We start from the raw sequence: 17083 nt of genomic DNA on the forward strand, positions 1-17083 counted from the left end.
AGAGCTGCCCAAACGTCACAATTAACACGGGAAGACCCAGCGGTGCATGGTGGGAAAGCACACGGAGCTCTAAGTTCTCACTCATAACCCATACCTCACGTCTACTTAGTAGGAAAAGTTACAACACACGGTTCATTCTGAAACCAAGTACCTCTAACAATAATTACTTGCTGAAGAAAGTAAGCACTTCTTAACAATCACTTTCTTCTATAAAATGCCCAAGAACAGTCAATGATCCTCTCCTGGGTACGTGGGCTAGGTGGACCCACAGGACACTGGACCCCAAGCCTGGTTTCTGCTCTGCCTCTGGCTGAGGACACAGCAGTCTGAGGGACCAGGGTCTTGCCGCTGGCTCTCTCCGCCTCCCACGTGCTCAGAGCCTTCCCCACCACAAGTGTGTAGCCCTCTGCCCCCCAGTTTTCTGGAATGGCCCCGGGGCCCATTCAGCCCTTCCTGGAGATGACTACCACAAAGCGCCTATGCCGGACAAGATGCAACGCTGCTGCTGCTGGTGAAGCGGGTTCCTGAGCAAGGGCACGACAGGTCAGCACTAGACCAGCCATTCAAGGTCCCAGCGTCAGAAACCCCCCAAACCCAGACTTCAAAACATGTGGCCTACAGGTTTTGCGGTAGGAATATAATTTCTTCCCATCAGAAGAAAAATAATCAGTGTGCCCATGACTTCCATTAAGAAAGAAGCCCACACACCTGATCTGACTTTAGCAGCCCAGCGTCATCAGTGGCTGGCTGGCTCAGGTCCTGTGGTGAACGACTGCCTCCAAGATCTGTCACGCTCATCTCCGAGGATGAAGAGGGCAGCCCGTGGGCATAGATGTCCTCCTCATCGCTGGATGTCAATGCCTGGTCCCGTGAAGGCTGCTCGAGGTAAGGCTCGTGGGCGCTGGCTGACACGGCAGAGCCCAACGGAGCCGGCTGTCTGCCCACCCTTCCTAAGTCACATTCAGAACTGACCACTGCTTGCTGGTCCACGTCATCATCAGGCACAGTGTGCCAGGGATTTGAGCCAAGGTGGCCAGGGGCCCCCACGTGGCCTAGGAAGCCCTGCTCTCCGCTGGGCTCCTCGGTGCTGCTCTCATCAGCTCTGGTCCCCAGCAGCCACCCCTCAGCACTGGGGGCCCAACTGAGGCTGGAAGGCACTGGGGGTGAGTCCAGGAGGGGTGCTTCAGAAAATGTGCCTTGGGGGTCATCAGGCTCCCAGCCCCCCACCTCCTGGGCCTCAGCAGAGCTGTCTTGTTCTCGGCAGGGTGACTGTCTGCCACTCAGTCCATTGTCCGCAGGACAAGGCTCCTCGAGTTCTGTGAGGTCACTTCCATCCAAGCCTCCACCTCGCCCCGCCTGTGAGAGTGAATGCAACAGCTCACTGCGCGGCTCAGGCTCGCCTGCCAGGTTAAGGCCTGAGCTTTCCGTCCTACTGTCATCTTCTTCACTCAGCAAGTCAGGGGCGGGTTCAGGCACCTCCAGGACACTAAACACTTCTGGGTCATGATTTTCCTGCAGGACACCATTGGCCTCGCTGCTGAGGTTGCTCTCCTGGTCGGGAGACTCTGTGCTCAGCTGGTCCATGGTGCTGCCCAAACTTGAGGTCAAGGACAGCAGGTCTGTGTGGAGCGACTGGGGGCTGTCACCAGGAAACTCACAGCAGGGAGTCGATTCAAGGGAGCTGTGGCAGGCGGTCCTACTTCCGCCTTCTAATTTAAAACAAGAATGTTTAAAATGAGGTATGGTTCTACACAAAGGCACAAATTAAAAACCAAAATTTTCGCTTAAGAAAAAATACATTTTAAATAAAGGATGTTTTAATGGATGAAGAATAAATCTCTTAAGTACAAACTATCCTGACATGGGGATGTTTTAAGTGGATGCAAATATCCCACACATGATGGACTCTGAGGCCTCACTCACAAAATGTTAAATGAGAAAAAAAAAGGAACAAATGGATCACAGACCAATTTTAAAAAATTATTAAAATGCTTAGGAATCCGAAACATTTTCCTTCAATACTGTAGTGATCTTTAGCGAAAGAGGCTAAACAGGGACCAAGGAGTCAAAAGTTAGATATTCAACATTAAAGCCCATATCCAGTAACACATCCAACAACTAAACATAAAATGAGTCATCTAAGAACCAGCTTAAGTCTTGTTTCCATGACTTTCCCTCCAGGTTCACAGACCCTCAGGTCTAATGAACAGTATTCATGAATAAACCAAAATTTTTATTGAAATATTGAAAAGTAGAAAACCCAGGCCTATTAGGCAGGGTGCTGAGCACACAGGTATGTCACTATCTGAACCTTACAGAGACACTTTACGTGTGCATATGACACATACATTTCACGGTACAGCTCCTCAAAGGAGGGGATGCATGTGCTTTATGTGTTGCATATAATACACCACATTTCACGGTACAGCTCCTCAGAGGAGGGGATGCATGTGCTTTATGTGTTGCGTATAATACACCACATTTCACGGTACAGCTCCTCAGAGGAGGGGATGCATGTGCTTTATGTGTTGCGTATAATACACCACATTTCACGGTACAGCTCCTCAGAGGAGGGGATGCATGTGCTTTATGTGTTGCGTATAATATAACACATTTCATGGTATAGCTCCTCACAGGAGGGGACGCATATGCTTTATGTGTGCGTATAACACATACCACATTTCACTCATGGTATAGCTCCTCACAGGAGGGGATGCAAGTGCTATCTGTGAAATGGCACGTGCTCACACAGGACAAGCAGCGTCCCCGAAGCCCCTGAGCGGGAGGGCCAGCGAGGCTCTGCACAGACCTACCTGTCTTCTTCCGCTTCTTCTTTTTCACTCTGAGAGGCTTCACAACAAGCTCCTGGTCGAAGTCTTCTGAGCTGATCACGCTGAACCTCTGCGTGGCGGGCTGGCCTCCCTTGCCCGACTCCGGGGCTACCAGGGGCCCTGAGCTGCTGTCGGTGGAGTTGAGCGAGCTGCTCCTGCTCCGCGGCTCACTGGCCACGGATGTGCCCCTGAGCCTGGTCTCGGAAGCCGTGGCCCCCGCCGGCTTCTCCACATGCTGCACGTGGGCCTGCTCTGTGCATCCCGGCGGCTCCAGACCGTCTCGCACTGAGAAAGAAGACTCTGGTTTCAGTGCTGGTTATCTGAGAGAGGGTGACGTGCTCGTTCTTATTCATGCTATCCTGCCCTAAATACCAGCCTGCTGAATCCAGAGAACTAGCGAAACGACAGAATCGCACAAAAGATGCCAACAAACGGCTTCTGTCCTCCAGGAAGCTCATTACCAAGACCAGTAAGTCACCACCGCTGTCTTGTAAATAACTCGACAGGAAGGGACTGCCACTAAGGATGGAGCAGGTCTCACTTTAACTCACAAATCCAAAGGGGTCAAAGCGATCGCATACTCATCCTATGCCTTGAATACCTTCAATATTACTCAAAGGACACTTGAAAAAGACACGTGTACCTGTAATTACATTTCTCAGGTTTTATGGAGGGGAAGGTAAGTTTCCACTCGGACGGACTTAAGTTCATTAAAGCAGTCAGCGTCCTGGGTAAGCAGAGGGCAGAGTGAGAAGTGGATGGCAGAATGTCTCACCTGTGCTCTGTCCCCATGACCCGCAGCCGGCCAGGCTGGTTCTAGCCATAGTCCCCTCAACACCGTACCGCAGGCCATGGTGACCCACTCAGCCATCCTTTTGTTATGGAGTGTCTACTGCGTGCCGGAGAGATGCCGTTCTAGGGGCTCAGACACGCCATCACCCTGCAGACAGTCGGGGACCCCTGCTCTCTGCTGGTGGTCAGGGGCACACTGCAGCCTCCGGAGCACACACTGGGGACTAGAAGAGCAGGACCCTGCAGAGTGAAGCCCAGGGCAGGGGAGTGACTTGACGATTCCACAAGCTCTAGGCAGATCGCGTGTACAGCTGCACCGTCCAGTATAGTAGCCACTAGCCATGTAGCTATTTAAATGCCAATGAATTAAAATGAAAGAAAACTTAAAACTCAGTTCCTCAGTTGCACTCGCCACATGTTACGTGCTCAGCAGCCATGTGTGGACCGTGCAGACACAATGTGTCACTACTGCAGAATGGCCTTGCGGACAGTAGGCATCTTGGGCTCAGCCTCAGGGCTCCATGTCACTTCTCTTCTGCAAGCTGCCCCTCATTGCACTGCTAAGGGCCCCAGCTCAGAAACTCAAGTCAGAGCTCATTCCCTTTCTTTTGAAATCTGATTTGGAATAACATTCATCCCAACTTGCTCTCTGTGACTTAAGAGGTAATTCACTCCCCTTTCTCTCCATCGCTTAGAGATTATAATTTAGGATCAGGGAAGCTCCTACTACATTTTCATCTTTCCAAGTGCTCAATACCCAGCTAATGTGAGACTGTTCTTTCTCTTTTCCCGTTAACATTGCAGAAAGGTAAAAAGCTAGGGTAAGGTCCCGTGAAGGCTGGTCCGGGCAGCCTGTGGCCCGTCCCGTGACCAAGGGCAGGGCACGTGGCTGCCTCTGTGGCCTGGAGGTCTGCAGTCAGCTGCCTCTTCCTATCCAGGACCCCGTGCCCTCCTGCAGTTACTCAGATGTAATTGACGCTGAACAGAGGAGAAATAACAGCGAAGCTGGCCTGTGGCAGAGATGCCACAGAACCCCAGCGAGCCCACGGCTACAGCAAAGGGTCAACCTTCTGACTAACGTGAGGCAGAGAAATGCTGGCCGAAGCAGAAATCTGAGCGGTAGTTTGGGGCTCGCCTCCCACTACCCCAATCCTCTGTTTTCCAACCTGTAACATGAGGATTCACCTTACTACCAAACACGTACCGAGGTCTCTGATACCGGCCATGTGCTGTGTTAGCGTCACGAAGGTGAGTCACAAGATCCTCGCAACCAAAACATGCAGTTTTGTGAGGGTAAACGGTAAGGAAACACCTCTGAAGTCAAAGCAGCGGTAGGAAAAAGGCCCCAGGAACTCAGTGAAGACACGGGGTGATGGACTTAACCAAGGCACTCAGGGAAAGTGTCACAAATGCAGTGGCCCCTGCACTGGGTGGGGTGCAGGGGATGGGAGAGGCATGGGGCAGAGGGCAGCACCCCAATCGAGGCAGGCTGTTTGGGGCACCCACATGTGGTGTCTGACGTGTCCAGGGCACCGGGGCAGTGTGGGGGAGCTGGCAGCAGCAGACTGGAGGAGCCCTGCACACCACCCCGTTCATGGTGGCAAGAGGGGCACGGCAAGCAGGAAGGGACAAGGCCCCTCTAACCCCAGGCGGGAAGGTGGCCTGGGTGGGAGGGCAGTAGCAGGGAGACGGGTCTCGTGTTTCCCACAAGTTTGTTAGGAGAGTCAAACAGGACGCTGTGACACTGCTCTGTGATCTTCAGAGGCCACACACATGTGGGGGCTCTGGGGCCAGACAGGTGCCCCCGGCGTGTGGCTCACGCATCCCAGTGGTGGTGTTTGTGGGACCCTCATGGCACCTTGCGAAGCCTTAGCTTCCTCAGCTATAGACTCAGGGCCTTCCATACGGGGTTGCTGTGGGGGTTTTGTAAGATCGCGCCTGTTAAGTGCTTAGCACAGTCTCTGGAATACAGTCCGCACACGTGAGTGCGGTGAGCAGCGGGGCTCAGCTGTCACCAACAGGACAATGGTGAATGACCAGCCCAAACACGTACAGTACCGTGGTTGTACGCACGGGAATACATATCCAGATTCTCTGCTCGTTAGAATTTGGGCTTATATCAATTACAAAAACAGTCAAAGGCACAGAAGATAATACTACAAGGGAAAATTGTGTGAAGGGTAAAAGGCATCCCAGATGACAGATGTGAAGGTCCTAAAATCTTATGCAAATCTCTGTCTTTTGGAGCATTAATCCCACACACGGTCCAGACCAGCAAAGCTCAGTCAGGTGGGCACTGAGTTGTCCCTCCTACCTCCCCCACCAACCTCCCATCTTCCAGACCCAGGGGAGCAACACGACCCAACGGGGGACTCTGTCTGACATAGGCCGTCAAGTAGGTAACCTGCAAGAAAAGTACTGTAAACAATATGCTACGAATCATAGAAACCCTTCTTGATTAGATGGCTACAATCACTTAACCAGCAAAATGGTAAGTTTTATAAATTACAAACGGCAATTACATACACACAGTACATTTATAACCAATACAAACCTATTGATGCGAGTCCTTCAGGCCTGCTCGAAATTCTTATAATGTTCCTATCTCCCTTTAAGAGAAATATTTCATGTTCTGTGCAGGAAACAGACACGATATCACCTGATCCTTCCAAACCAGCAATTGTGGCCTGTCCAAAAACAAACAAAAGCAAAAAAAAAAAAAAAAAAAAAAATCACAAAACCTGGCAGCAGTAATAGTTCAGAGCACACGAACATGTGTAGGAGCCCAGACGAGTCAGAGGGTACCTGCACTTTGTTTTGACGGCTTCAGGGAACTCCGCAGAGTAACTGAATCCAAAGCCAGGTAACAGCTAACAGATATGCGACTTGGAATTACACCTTGCCAGTAAATTTACGGGACTAAGCAAGCAGTCTGTCCCCCACCTCTCAGCCACTCCCTAGACCGTGTCCTCCCTTGCTCCCCACTCTCTGTAACATGGGGCTCCTTTTCCTGGGGGACTGGCCTGTGGCCTCACACAACCGGCCTGCTGCCCTTGTCCATGTTTCAGGTACATACAACCACCAGTCCAAACCCACCCTGTTCCTCCATGATGTCAGGCCTCTGCTTGAATATTTTTCCTGTCCCTTGTTCCCTGGGACAGTTCCAACTTGATTCAGATGCCACCTCCTTGGGAAGCGTTTGCACCTCCTTGGCAATGCCCAGGATTCCTCAGCGCTCACTGTACTTTATACAGCCCCTGTCTGGCATGTCACCCCTGGGCTGGAATAATGTGCCCACAGGCCTACCCCCCCGTGTGCAGTCCTGTGGGACAGACTGGGATGCACTCGACTGTGGTTCTTAATGAGTAAATGAAGGGACAGAGGGTTCCTCTAATGCAGGGGTGTCCAATCTGCGGCCCGCGGGCCAACTGCGGCCCGCAATCCATTGTTAATTGGCCCGCAGCAAATTCCAAAAATATATTTAGTTTACTTAAATAAACCAGGTGAGGCAATACGTACTTCACCTCGAGTGAGTGGCCCGGCTGTTTGAGTATTTTACCGCACGTGGCCCTTGGTAAAAAATGTTGAAAAAAGTTTGGACACCCCTGCTGTAATGTCACATCAAAGCAGACAGCAAACAAAACACAGGACTTCCTGAGCCCGCACTGATGTTTAAAATCTTTTTGCTTTTCAGTCAACAGTGCAAATAAGAGACCAGTTCACTGTCGAAGAGGAAAAGGTCTGAGCTCTTTGTTAATTCTTAAATAATCCCGACGGACAGCTGGAAACACGCCAGTAGTCTGAACGCTGCTGATCACGTCGGCATGGTCAGACCCTGGTGGTGACCACGTCAGCTCGGGGACAGCCCTGTCTCCATTTCTCCGCCTGTGGAATGAGGTTAATCACACCCACGGGAGAAAGCCCTGGGGAGTGCTCAGAGGAGAAGCTGACGTGCAGTCATGGGTCTGCACCCCACCAATTAGCACGTGCATTCAAAGAGCGCTGGCAGAAGTTAAGTTCTCTGTAACTGGGGAACAGCACAAAGATGTCCTTCTCAATGTTCCTTACAAAAAGAAACAAAGTCAGGGCTAAAAGATACCTGGTGGCCCCACCCCCTTTTCCCCCCCTCCCATCCCACGTTCCAGGTAAGGAAGCTGAGGGGCTGCTGTTCAGAGGCAGAACCAGGCTCGACTCCTCCCGAGAAGACAAAGCTCCAGCCCAGTCCTGCCTCTGCAGTCAGCTTTCTCTCCACCGCACCGGCCACCTGCTTCACCAGGAAGGGCTGAGGACTAAGTTAGTAAGGCTTCAGGGAGGTGCAGTTGATCTCATTTTCTGTTGCGACACACCAAATAAGAAAACCCTTTAATTTCCACAGTGAAGCTCGGCTTGTGAAAGAAAAGGGTGTCTGTCAGAGGCCTGCTGGCTTCAGGAGGGGGGCGGTGAGCAGGACGGGCGGGTGGAGGCTGGGCAGTGGGAATTATCTACAAAAGAGTAAAAGCTCTGCTCTGAAGACGAGGAGAAACTGAAAAGGAACAGCTGGTTGTTTTAAGTTCTTATATCCGACTAATGGTAATCATCTGTTATACCCTGATTTAAACAGATTGTTTCCTACCACGATTTGATGATCCTGGAAAGTTACCCAAGATACATCACTAAGTAAAATGTTAAAAAAAAAAGGCAAAGTAATGTGGCTCCATTTGAGTAAAAGAACAAGGTGGAAAGAAAGCTGGAGAGAAACCCCTGTGCCACTCTGCGGTGTCCAGGCGAGGGCTCCGAAGTGACTCAGTTTAGTGTCTGTCATGCCTGAGTTTTCATTACATTCACTCATAGACATTTGGTAGTCAGAAAAAACATGATCCAAATAGACTATGAAGAACAAGTTTAATTTTGTGCTTAAATACAAAAAAACCAAAAAAAACCCCACACAATTTTTGGGCAGGAGGCAGGGCTACGAGTATCAAACCAAGTATTTTTTCCCAATCTACAGAAATAGCCAAAGCTTCATTTGATTTCCTCGACTGGCCCAGAGGAAAAAGTAGCACCTGCACTGTTTCCTCCAGCATTCGGAGAAGCAAGGTAAGCACTCCCTTGCCTTCAGAAGTTGAGATGTGGTAGGGCCACTTCACTTACCTGGTTGATGGTGTCGAGAAGGTAAATACTATATTCATTCCAACTCAACACCCAGCCTTCTTGGAAGAAACATGAAACAAGCCCCAGGTGTTTCTCGGGTAAGCTGCCACTTCCCCTGTCGCAGGATTCCAGACGCGGGTACAATTCAAAAGGCTTGACTCCTCCGGCAAAGACATCTTTTAAGATAAACGTGGCTTGAACAGTCCCACGGACGTCAGCCTTCCACAGCCGGAGCCCCGGCCGCGATGCGTACAAGGTTAGATCGCTTTGCTTACAAAGTCCTGGTATAAAACAAGCACCAAATTTTCCAGTGCTGAAATTACAGGAGAAAAAGGAAAAATAGACACAGACTGATTTAAAGGGATTGTGGCAATCCTGATAGTCACCATAACAGAAATTTCTTGGCGAAGACTAAACAAGATTGATTTTTTTCAAACCCTTTTCTATGTTCCTCTTGTTCACTGACCCACACTGTCATCCCTGTGCCTCCAAGGACAAGGTCTGTCTTACACTCCTTAAGACCTCCCAGCGCTGTGTGCCTTGAGCACATTTCCTGGTTTCAAGGTCATTATTTCCTGTGTAATCACTGAGGCTGGTGCTGTACTCGGCGCTTTATCTCCACTCTCTCGTTTAATCTTTACAACAACCCTGTGAGGCAAATATTACAACTCCCGTTTTAGAGAAAAGGAAACTGAGGCAGGAGGTGACAGATGCAGGTTGGCCCACCCTCTCCCTGCTCTGAAATCCTGCTCCTTCTAACGTCTAGTTGCCGGGCTTACTCCAACAGCCCCACGAGTGAGCTTGACCTTAGGATCTAGGCAGCCCTTTTGAAATTTCTCTAAACCATCAGAGGGACCAGATTTTCCTTTTAGTCCCCAGGCTTGGTACTTTTTCCTATTTTAAACATTATGAAATATCTAACACAAAGAAAAAGATATGTTATATACATATAAATTTAAAGCCTAATAATGAAATCTGTATCTGGGAACCCATCCTTCAACTTGGGAAATAAACCACCAGTGACATTGTTGCTCTCCTCTGCTCCTAGAAGCTCCTGCCCCCTCTGCTCTCCTGGTGTGAATACCAGGCTGAATTTTGGGTTGTTATTCCCTTGCTTTAATTGCTAGTGTAGCCACACAGCCATGTATCCTTAAACACTGCAGCATTTAATACTGTTTGTCTTTCATTTGTATTAAAAACGTGATGTTCTTTGCATGCTTTTGAAACTTGCTTTTGACTTCAGTCATAGTTCTAAGACCCATCCCTGATGATAAAAAGCTGTCGCTCCTTCATCTTCACTGCTGTATAGTATTCCACACTTTATCTTCTCCCTCCCTTGTCGATGGGCATTTGAATCACTTTCTCACCCTGAACATCAGTGCTATGAACGTTCTGCACAGCACCTCCCGGGACGCAGGTGTAAGAATTTGTCAAGGAGAGTTCAGAAGCGGAATTGTTGGGTTGCTGAGTAAGAGCAAATTCAAGTTTGGAGACAATGTCACACTTTTTCAATGTGATCGTAGCAACCTACACTCCTGTCAGCAATCTAAGAGTCTCACTGCTCCACATCTTTGCCAAATCTCAGCCTTCCACTGGAGTTCAATTGAAGAGTTTCAGTTCAACTGTAAGTCCTGCTGGTTCCAAAATATTTCTGACTTTGACTAGCAGAAAGAGTACTGGCTTTAGATCGACAGCTGGGCTCACTTTCCGGCCCTGACCTTTAATAGCTATGTGGTGTGTAACCTCTTTATACCTCAGTTTTCTCATCTGTAAACCAGGGATAATAATTCCCACCTCTAAGGTGAAGTGAGGGTTAAATGACATAACCTATGAAGGCACAAGAAGCAATGCTTGTGACATCGCAAGTCCCCACAAAGCTCGACTCCATGCATGAGTCTGCAGGTGCTCACAGCTGGGAGCCACCTCTAACTACCTATGTCACCACTGCATGGTCACTGTAATACAGGGACTCAGCTCCTGCTCCCCGCACAAGAACGCAGGATATGGTGAAGCCAAAAAGGAACACCCACGGAGCCATGGATGGGGGTTCAAGCTGCGCACAGACAAGTACAGACAAGGGGACACGTTCGGACCGGGGCATGAGAAGGCTGGACGCTGATCCCTGCACGGGCAATCACCAGGTGAGAAAAAGGGAAGGGGCACTCTGGGCAAAGGGACATGCTGAGCAGGGTCTTGGCAGGAGGCTGGCTCCAAGGAGGTGCTGAAACGTGTGGGTCAGGAAGAAGCAGATAAGTTGGGACGCCCAGCCCGAGCCGGCCGGGTGCAAAGGTCCTCAACCCCCGACCTGGCCACCACCCACTGCAGTGTGATTCTGCAGCACTTGCTGATGTCATTCTGCAGTGGACCCCAGAACCCGAAGCTTTAAGGTCTAAGCACTGTAGGATCCTAAAATCATCAGTAAATTCACCTAGTTCCTTAGTTTTGGTGGGGATGATTTCTAGAAAAATCACTGATGACTTTAAAAAATCTACTGTGATTCATTCCCCTTATGGGCCACATTAATATGAAAGGAGTGCTTTCAGGTTAATACATTCTAGCTGTAAAATAATGTTTTCTAATTTTATGTATGATTTATGGTGCCATAGACCTGAAATGCTGAACATGGACGTGGATGCCAAAACGAGAGAATGAAAGTCTGAGACGGGTGTGGGGCATGAGCCAAGATGTGACAAGAATCTCAGCAGCCCAATGACCAAAGGTCAACAGACAGGCATGACAGTGACACTGTCCCAGAACTTGACGCTGGCTCTGACTGGGGTACACGTCACACTGCAGCACCCAGCATGGACTGCAGCATGCATGCACTGCTGGAACAGGCTGTCCCTGACGCCTGGACTGCAGGAGACACGGCAACAGGTATGGAGAGGGTCCTGACATACATAATGCCACAGAAACACAGAGAACAAAGATGACACACGTGTGGGGATGGCGAGGGTCTGAGATTTTCTGGCAGTAACACATGTATTGTTTGTCCGACCTGAGGAGGCTCACAGATCAAAGAGGACCACTTCATCGCCCACCGCCGAGTGCCCCCACCGGCCGGCACCTGCCCCTGCCCCACATCCCCACAGCCACTGCGGTCCCCTTCTGAGTCCTGGGACACCCAGAGCCCTGGCCTAATCCCGGGCCGTGGCATTTTACACTCCCTGAGACCAGATGCTATTCTCATGCTTTATTTAGGCTTCAGCTCAAAGATCACTTCCCTGCGGAGGGCTTTCCCGACCATTCTATCCAAGGGAAGCCGCCTGCCCCTCTCTCCCCCATGGTTCACCTGTTGTTCCCTCCACAGCCCTTACTGCAGCCCCAACATTTCTCTTGCTTGAGGGCACAGACCTGTCCCCTGTGTGTGCTGTGTGCTGCTGCCCCGCAGGCACTCACCCCACACGTGCTGAACGAAGCCCGGCGTCCCAGGTGGACATGCCAGCATGCAACAGAAGACAGCATTGAAGACACAGAGCTTGGAACTTTCCCATTTATTCTGTGTCCTCCCTCACCTCTCTAAGGCTCTATAAAATACACCGACCACCCTTGGAGAAAGGGGACACATTCATTTGTGTCTGTGTCCTGGAACGGTGCCTGGCATACAGTCCATCTTTAATCAACGCTGCCCAGACCAGACACCAGGAGAGGCTCGCAGAAAAGTGCTCACATTTCACAAAACAATTACAAGGCCAGATGGGAAGACAAAGACTGTTGGGAATATGACCCATGTGAAAGGTAACTGGTTTGTAAAGCTCTCTTTATACTCCCCCTTCCTTCCAAAAAGACACACTGCAGTACAACCCAGACCGACGAGCCAGGACAAAACGTCAGGCAGAAGCTGCAGCACCGGCAGAGGAAACCAGGACCCATCCTGAGAACACTAAGCCCAAGCTACAAATTTCACTCTTTGCCAGGGGCCAATAAGGAGATTTCTGCTATCAACAGGCCAAACTGTTGATGGAATTAGCAGGTTCTCAGCAGACGCAAGGGTTGGCATGGCAGTGTCTTTTCATAGCTAAGGGCTGCCACACAGAAGAGAATAAACTTCCACTGTGCTGCTGTGAAGGATGGGACACAGAATAATGGGAGCTGCGAGGACCAGAGGCTGACCTCACCCGACCTCCTCCCGATGGCACCACCAGCCTCAGCCGGTCCTCATCAACGCGTGCCAGTCCCACGTTTCCAAGTCAGCCTGCTCTCCCCCTTCACTACGCCACCCAACCCTCTCCTCCTGCCTCCAGCCCGTCTGCCCCCCGCCCTGTGATTCTCTCTAGGCACTGGGGCCCCTCTGCTGAGGACACCTCCAGCTCCCGCCCAGCCTCTTCTACTCCCCCAACCTGACTCAGGATAAGGAGGGTCAACTCCCCCACTCTATGAACCCCCTCCCCACTGACCCTGCTGTCACACAAACTTCCACACAGAGTTCTACAAGCATGCTTTGGGGGGATACGGGGTGGCACCCACGTGCTGCTGCCACCTTCTCTCCCCCAGATGCAGGCAGGTAAACTTGGCCTAACCCTCCTTGTCACTGTTTTCCTTTCAGGCATCAGGTCACAGGAGGGACACCCTCTCAGCCTGGAACCTTTCAGCCCTTCCAGACCCCCTCCTCTCCTCTTGGCTAATTCTACTCCTGCCCCTGGCCCCGTTCCTTCTGGAAGGCTGGCCGGCTCAGAAGCCTGACTGCAGACAGCACCCTGCACACGCCGCTCCATAGCAGGTCACACAACTGCTGGTGACCTTCCTGCTGAGCTCACTAAGTTTCCATGCTCACACCGGCCTTGCCTACCAGTTACCCCGAGTCTGCCACAGCCTGCACAGCACACACAGGGCAGAGGCACCCAGCAAATGCTGGCTCATCAGGGCTGTGAGGGGTGGTGCCTGCACAGGAGCGGGCACAGAGCAGACTGCCTTGTGGCTTCCCCAGGCCCTGGCCCTCGTGGCAGAGTGGCTGCACCTGCAGAGGGATGCGTGCTTCCTCTGTCTGACACCGGGATGAGGCACCCTGGGCAGGCTGGGGGCCCGCCAGGAAGCCCAGGCTTCGAGCCGCTGTGGGCTTGCCCGTGGCAACCCGGGAACCTAGGAAACCTGACAGCCCCTTCTGTAAGCAGCAGGCCAAACACTTGAGAAGCTCACCTTTTCCTTGGCTGGGTTCCGATTTGCTTGACAGACTTTTCCTCAGTGTAAAACAGCAGGCTTCGCTGTAAAGTGGACACGAGCAGCACTTTCTGGCTGTAATCCAGCTGCACAATTGAAGACGGCTCTTCTAACACCAGATGGGAGTTACAGACACCCTGTTAGAGAGAGGCCCGTCAGACTCAGCTCAAGGTGGTGTGCCAGCCTGCCTCCATGACTAGGAAGCGCCCTTTCTGTTATTCTTACTTAGGTCAATTTACACCTGAAAACGTAGGCTCTCATTCTCATCAGGTTCAGTGTCAATCCACTGCAATACAATTATTTGGAAAAGTCCTTAACTAACGAGAGAAAATAGTCAATGTTAACACCTATCTCGGGACACATCAAGTTTGACAAGAAACATCTGAAAATTCTGTATGGTTTCTTTAAAAATGTTATCAGTAGATAGTTCAAAGAATTCATAAAAATCTAAGCATAAATATGTTGCACCATGTGTATAATTTATTCTAACAACACAATGGGACATTCTATAAAATTTTTGTGACAACGACCAGCTACGTTCATATTACACTTCCCCTCACAAAGAATTCAAAGCAATTTTGAGGACATTTTATCCTTGCCCACTGAAAGGGTCAGAGAAAACAAGATGTTAGAAAGAAATTAAACTGGTATTAAATATATTAAAGAACAAGTATAAAATTATAGAAGGCATTTTACTGCTAACACAAACATAGTTCTTGGTGTCAAAGATCTGCTTGTATAAGTCACTCTTCTCCTGAACCAGTTTCTTCAGTTGTTTAAGAAATATTGATAAAATATCATAGACCATTTTTAGGGGAGAAAGAGGGAGCAGCAATCAGATTAGTTAAATTAATATACAGTAAAATTCACCCTTTTAAGACATACGGTTCTATGAATTTTGACACATGCATAAGTCATGTAACCACCACCAAAATTTAGAGAAATTCCCATTACCACCTAAACACTTAGGACTTTTGAAGCAGATTTTCCTCCCATCTTTGCAGTTAGGCAAACGGTAGCTTTTCAGTTTTTGACTTAGCTTGGAATGGAATGAAATTTATTATATTGAATTTGCAAAAACATGCATCTTCCCTTTTTTTTTTTTGGCAAATCTCACGAAGTACTTTGTCTTTAAAAACACCTACCAGAACCTCAATAAAGCTGAGGAAAAAATAATCAGAGTGCTAAGGACACTGCTTTCTGCACATGACTCTCTCTCCATTTCTGGAAATGGGGGTGTATGAGCACTGTTCCCTGCACTGCCCGCAGGCTGGGGGAGTGGCATCAGGAAAGTACAAATGCAGGGGACCCTTAACCCTAACAAATCATCCTCCTGCAGAGCAGCGGTTCTTCAAGTGTGGTCCGCAGTTGCTGAGGGTCCCTAAGACCCTTTTCAGGAGTGTGCAAGGTCAAAACCATTTTCTTTATGACACTAGGCTGTATCTGCCTTGTTCAGAGCTGACAGTACTGATGGAACAGCCACGGTGGGTACAGCCACTGGAGCCTGGGCGCCCGCAGTGAGCGGGGCAGTGAACCCAGCCGTTGTCCCTGTGCCCTGCCCCACCACGCACTCTCAGCGAAAACATGCATTTCACTGAACAATGTCTCTGATGCAGGAAAACTACAACTTCTTTACATCCTGACCCTTGGGTACATGTATTTCTGTCTTTTGTTGTGTGCACACACAGCCCTCCCCTGCGTCTGGAGTTCTCTGGTCTCTCAAGGACAGCACTCATGTGGCCGTTAGAACTGTCGGCTGAGCCAGCTGCTTCTTCACAGGCACCAATTTTTTACTTGGAATACTATAATTATTCCAACTTGGATACTTGGCAGACATTTTCTCAGAAAGAACAAAGCGAGCCTGTCACCGCAAGGACAAGTGATAGTATTTGTGGCTGATAATAAAGTGTTCAAGCTTTCAAGTGAAGATGGGCATTGGAAAACATGTGTCCACCCTTGTGAACTTGACAGATTCCCAGGCTTTTCTGACCAGAATGAAGCTGATACTGACAAAGATGCTTCCTTTGATAGTATATAATTAAATGTTCAACATTTGGAACATCTGCCTCACTCAACGGATCAATATTTTCTAAGTGAACAATGCACCATGTTACAAGATCACACATGGGTCAGAGAGCTGTTAAGAGAGCAAGACAGACCAGTGGACTTTACTGTGGCAGAGCATGAAACATTCACCCATATGGTTTCAGATCCCACACTGTAACCAACCTTTAAAGAAACTACCACTGATATGATTAAAGAAGAATAGCCACAGTTCTCTAAAGAGGATCCTAAAATACTCCTCCCATTTCTAACTGCATGTCTATGTGAGGCCAGATTTGCTTTAAATTCTCCAACCAACATCATGTATCTGCAGCAGATTGAAGGCAGAATCCAGCGGTCTTCTACTAAGCCAGACGTTAAAGAGATTTGCAAAAATGTAAAGCAATGCCATTCTTTCTAATTGTTTTAAAAATAGTTATTTTCACAAAAATATTATTTACGTTAACATATAATAGGTTTATACTATGGTTTCAAAATAAAAATAATAGATATTTAAAAATTTCTCAGTTTTAATTTCTAACACGTTGCATTCAGTAGATGTAACTCATACAAATAACAGCGCTTTGGGACCCTCTTTGTAGGATGTAAAAGGGTCCTGAACCCAAAAAGTTGGAGAATTACTCTAGAGAGTATTTGTAAAAAGTCAGTCTTGGGTCAGAGGGATGAAAGATCACTCAGCTAGGAATTGCTGAATTCCTACCACGGGCTAGGAACGAAGGCCGCAAATAGGCCAACGAAAGGCTCATACCACCGGGGAAGGAGCGCAGCCCAGCCGGCCTGACCAACACCACCACCCATGGCACAGGCGGCGGGAGGGCGCATGCGCATGCACAGCAGCAAAGGTGCAGGCTTTGGAGCAGAGTCTCAGTTTGAAGTTGAGCTCTGCCAGGTATTAGCTTGTGACCCTGGGCTAGTGACGGGATCTCTGCAGTGGTTTCTTCTATTGATTGGGGATGAGAACACATAGCTCAGGGTACTCTGTGAGGATTAAATAAAATAACAAACATGAGGGTGGGGGGCTGGGATGGCGCTGCCACCAAACCTTCCCGCCTGCCTCTCTCCCACAGGTCACCTCACACAGGCAGGGTGTGGCTAGGGGCAGGCTTGCT

General features: G+C 49.4%; 1 protein-coding gene across 4 annotated transcripts in view; it reads right to left on the bottom strand.

The window, feature by feature from the left end:
* TECPR2 (tectonin beta-propeller repeat containing 2) overlaps positions 1-17083 on the bottom strand; it is an 86973-nt gene that overhangs the window by 46820 nt on the left and 23070 nt on the right. For all 4 annotated transcript variants that reach the window (XM_019747190.2, XM_074326897.1, XM_019747189.2 and 1 more), the window contains exons 5-9: positions 13890-14047; positions 8754-9066; positions 6178-6310; positions 2814-3116; positions 709-1709 (exon numbers count right to left, since the gene is read on the bottom strand). In XM_019747190.2, coding sequence (XP_019602749.2) covers positions 709-1709; positions 2814-3116; positions 6178-6310; positions 8754-9066; positions 13890-14047 — 1908 coding nt within the window. The remainder of the gene's footprint in view (positions 1-708; positions 1710-2813; positions 3117-6177; positions 6311-8753; positions 9067-13889; positions 14048-17083) is intronic.

The sequence above is a fragment of the Rhinolophus sinicus genome, linkage group LG03, assembly GCF_036562045.2.
Source record: "Rhinolophus sinicus isolate RSC01 linkage group LG03, ASM3656204v1, whole genome shotgun sequence".
NCBI classification, from domain to species: Eukaryota; Metazoa; Chordata; class Mammalia; order Chiroptera; family Rhinolophidae; genus Rhinolophus; species Rhinolophus sinicus.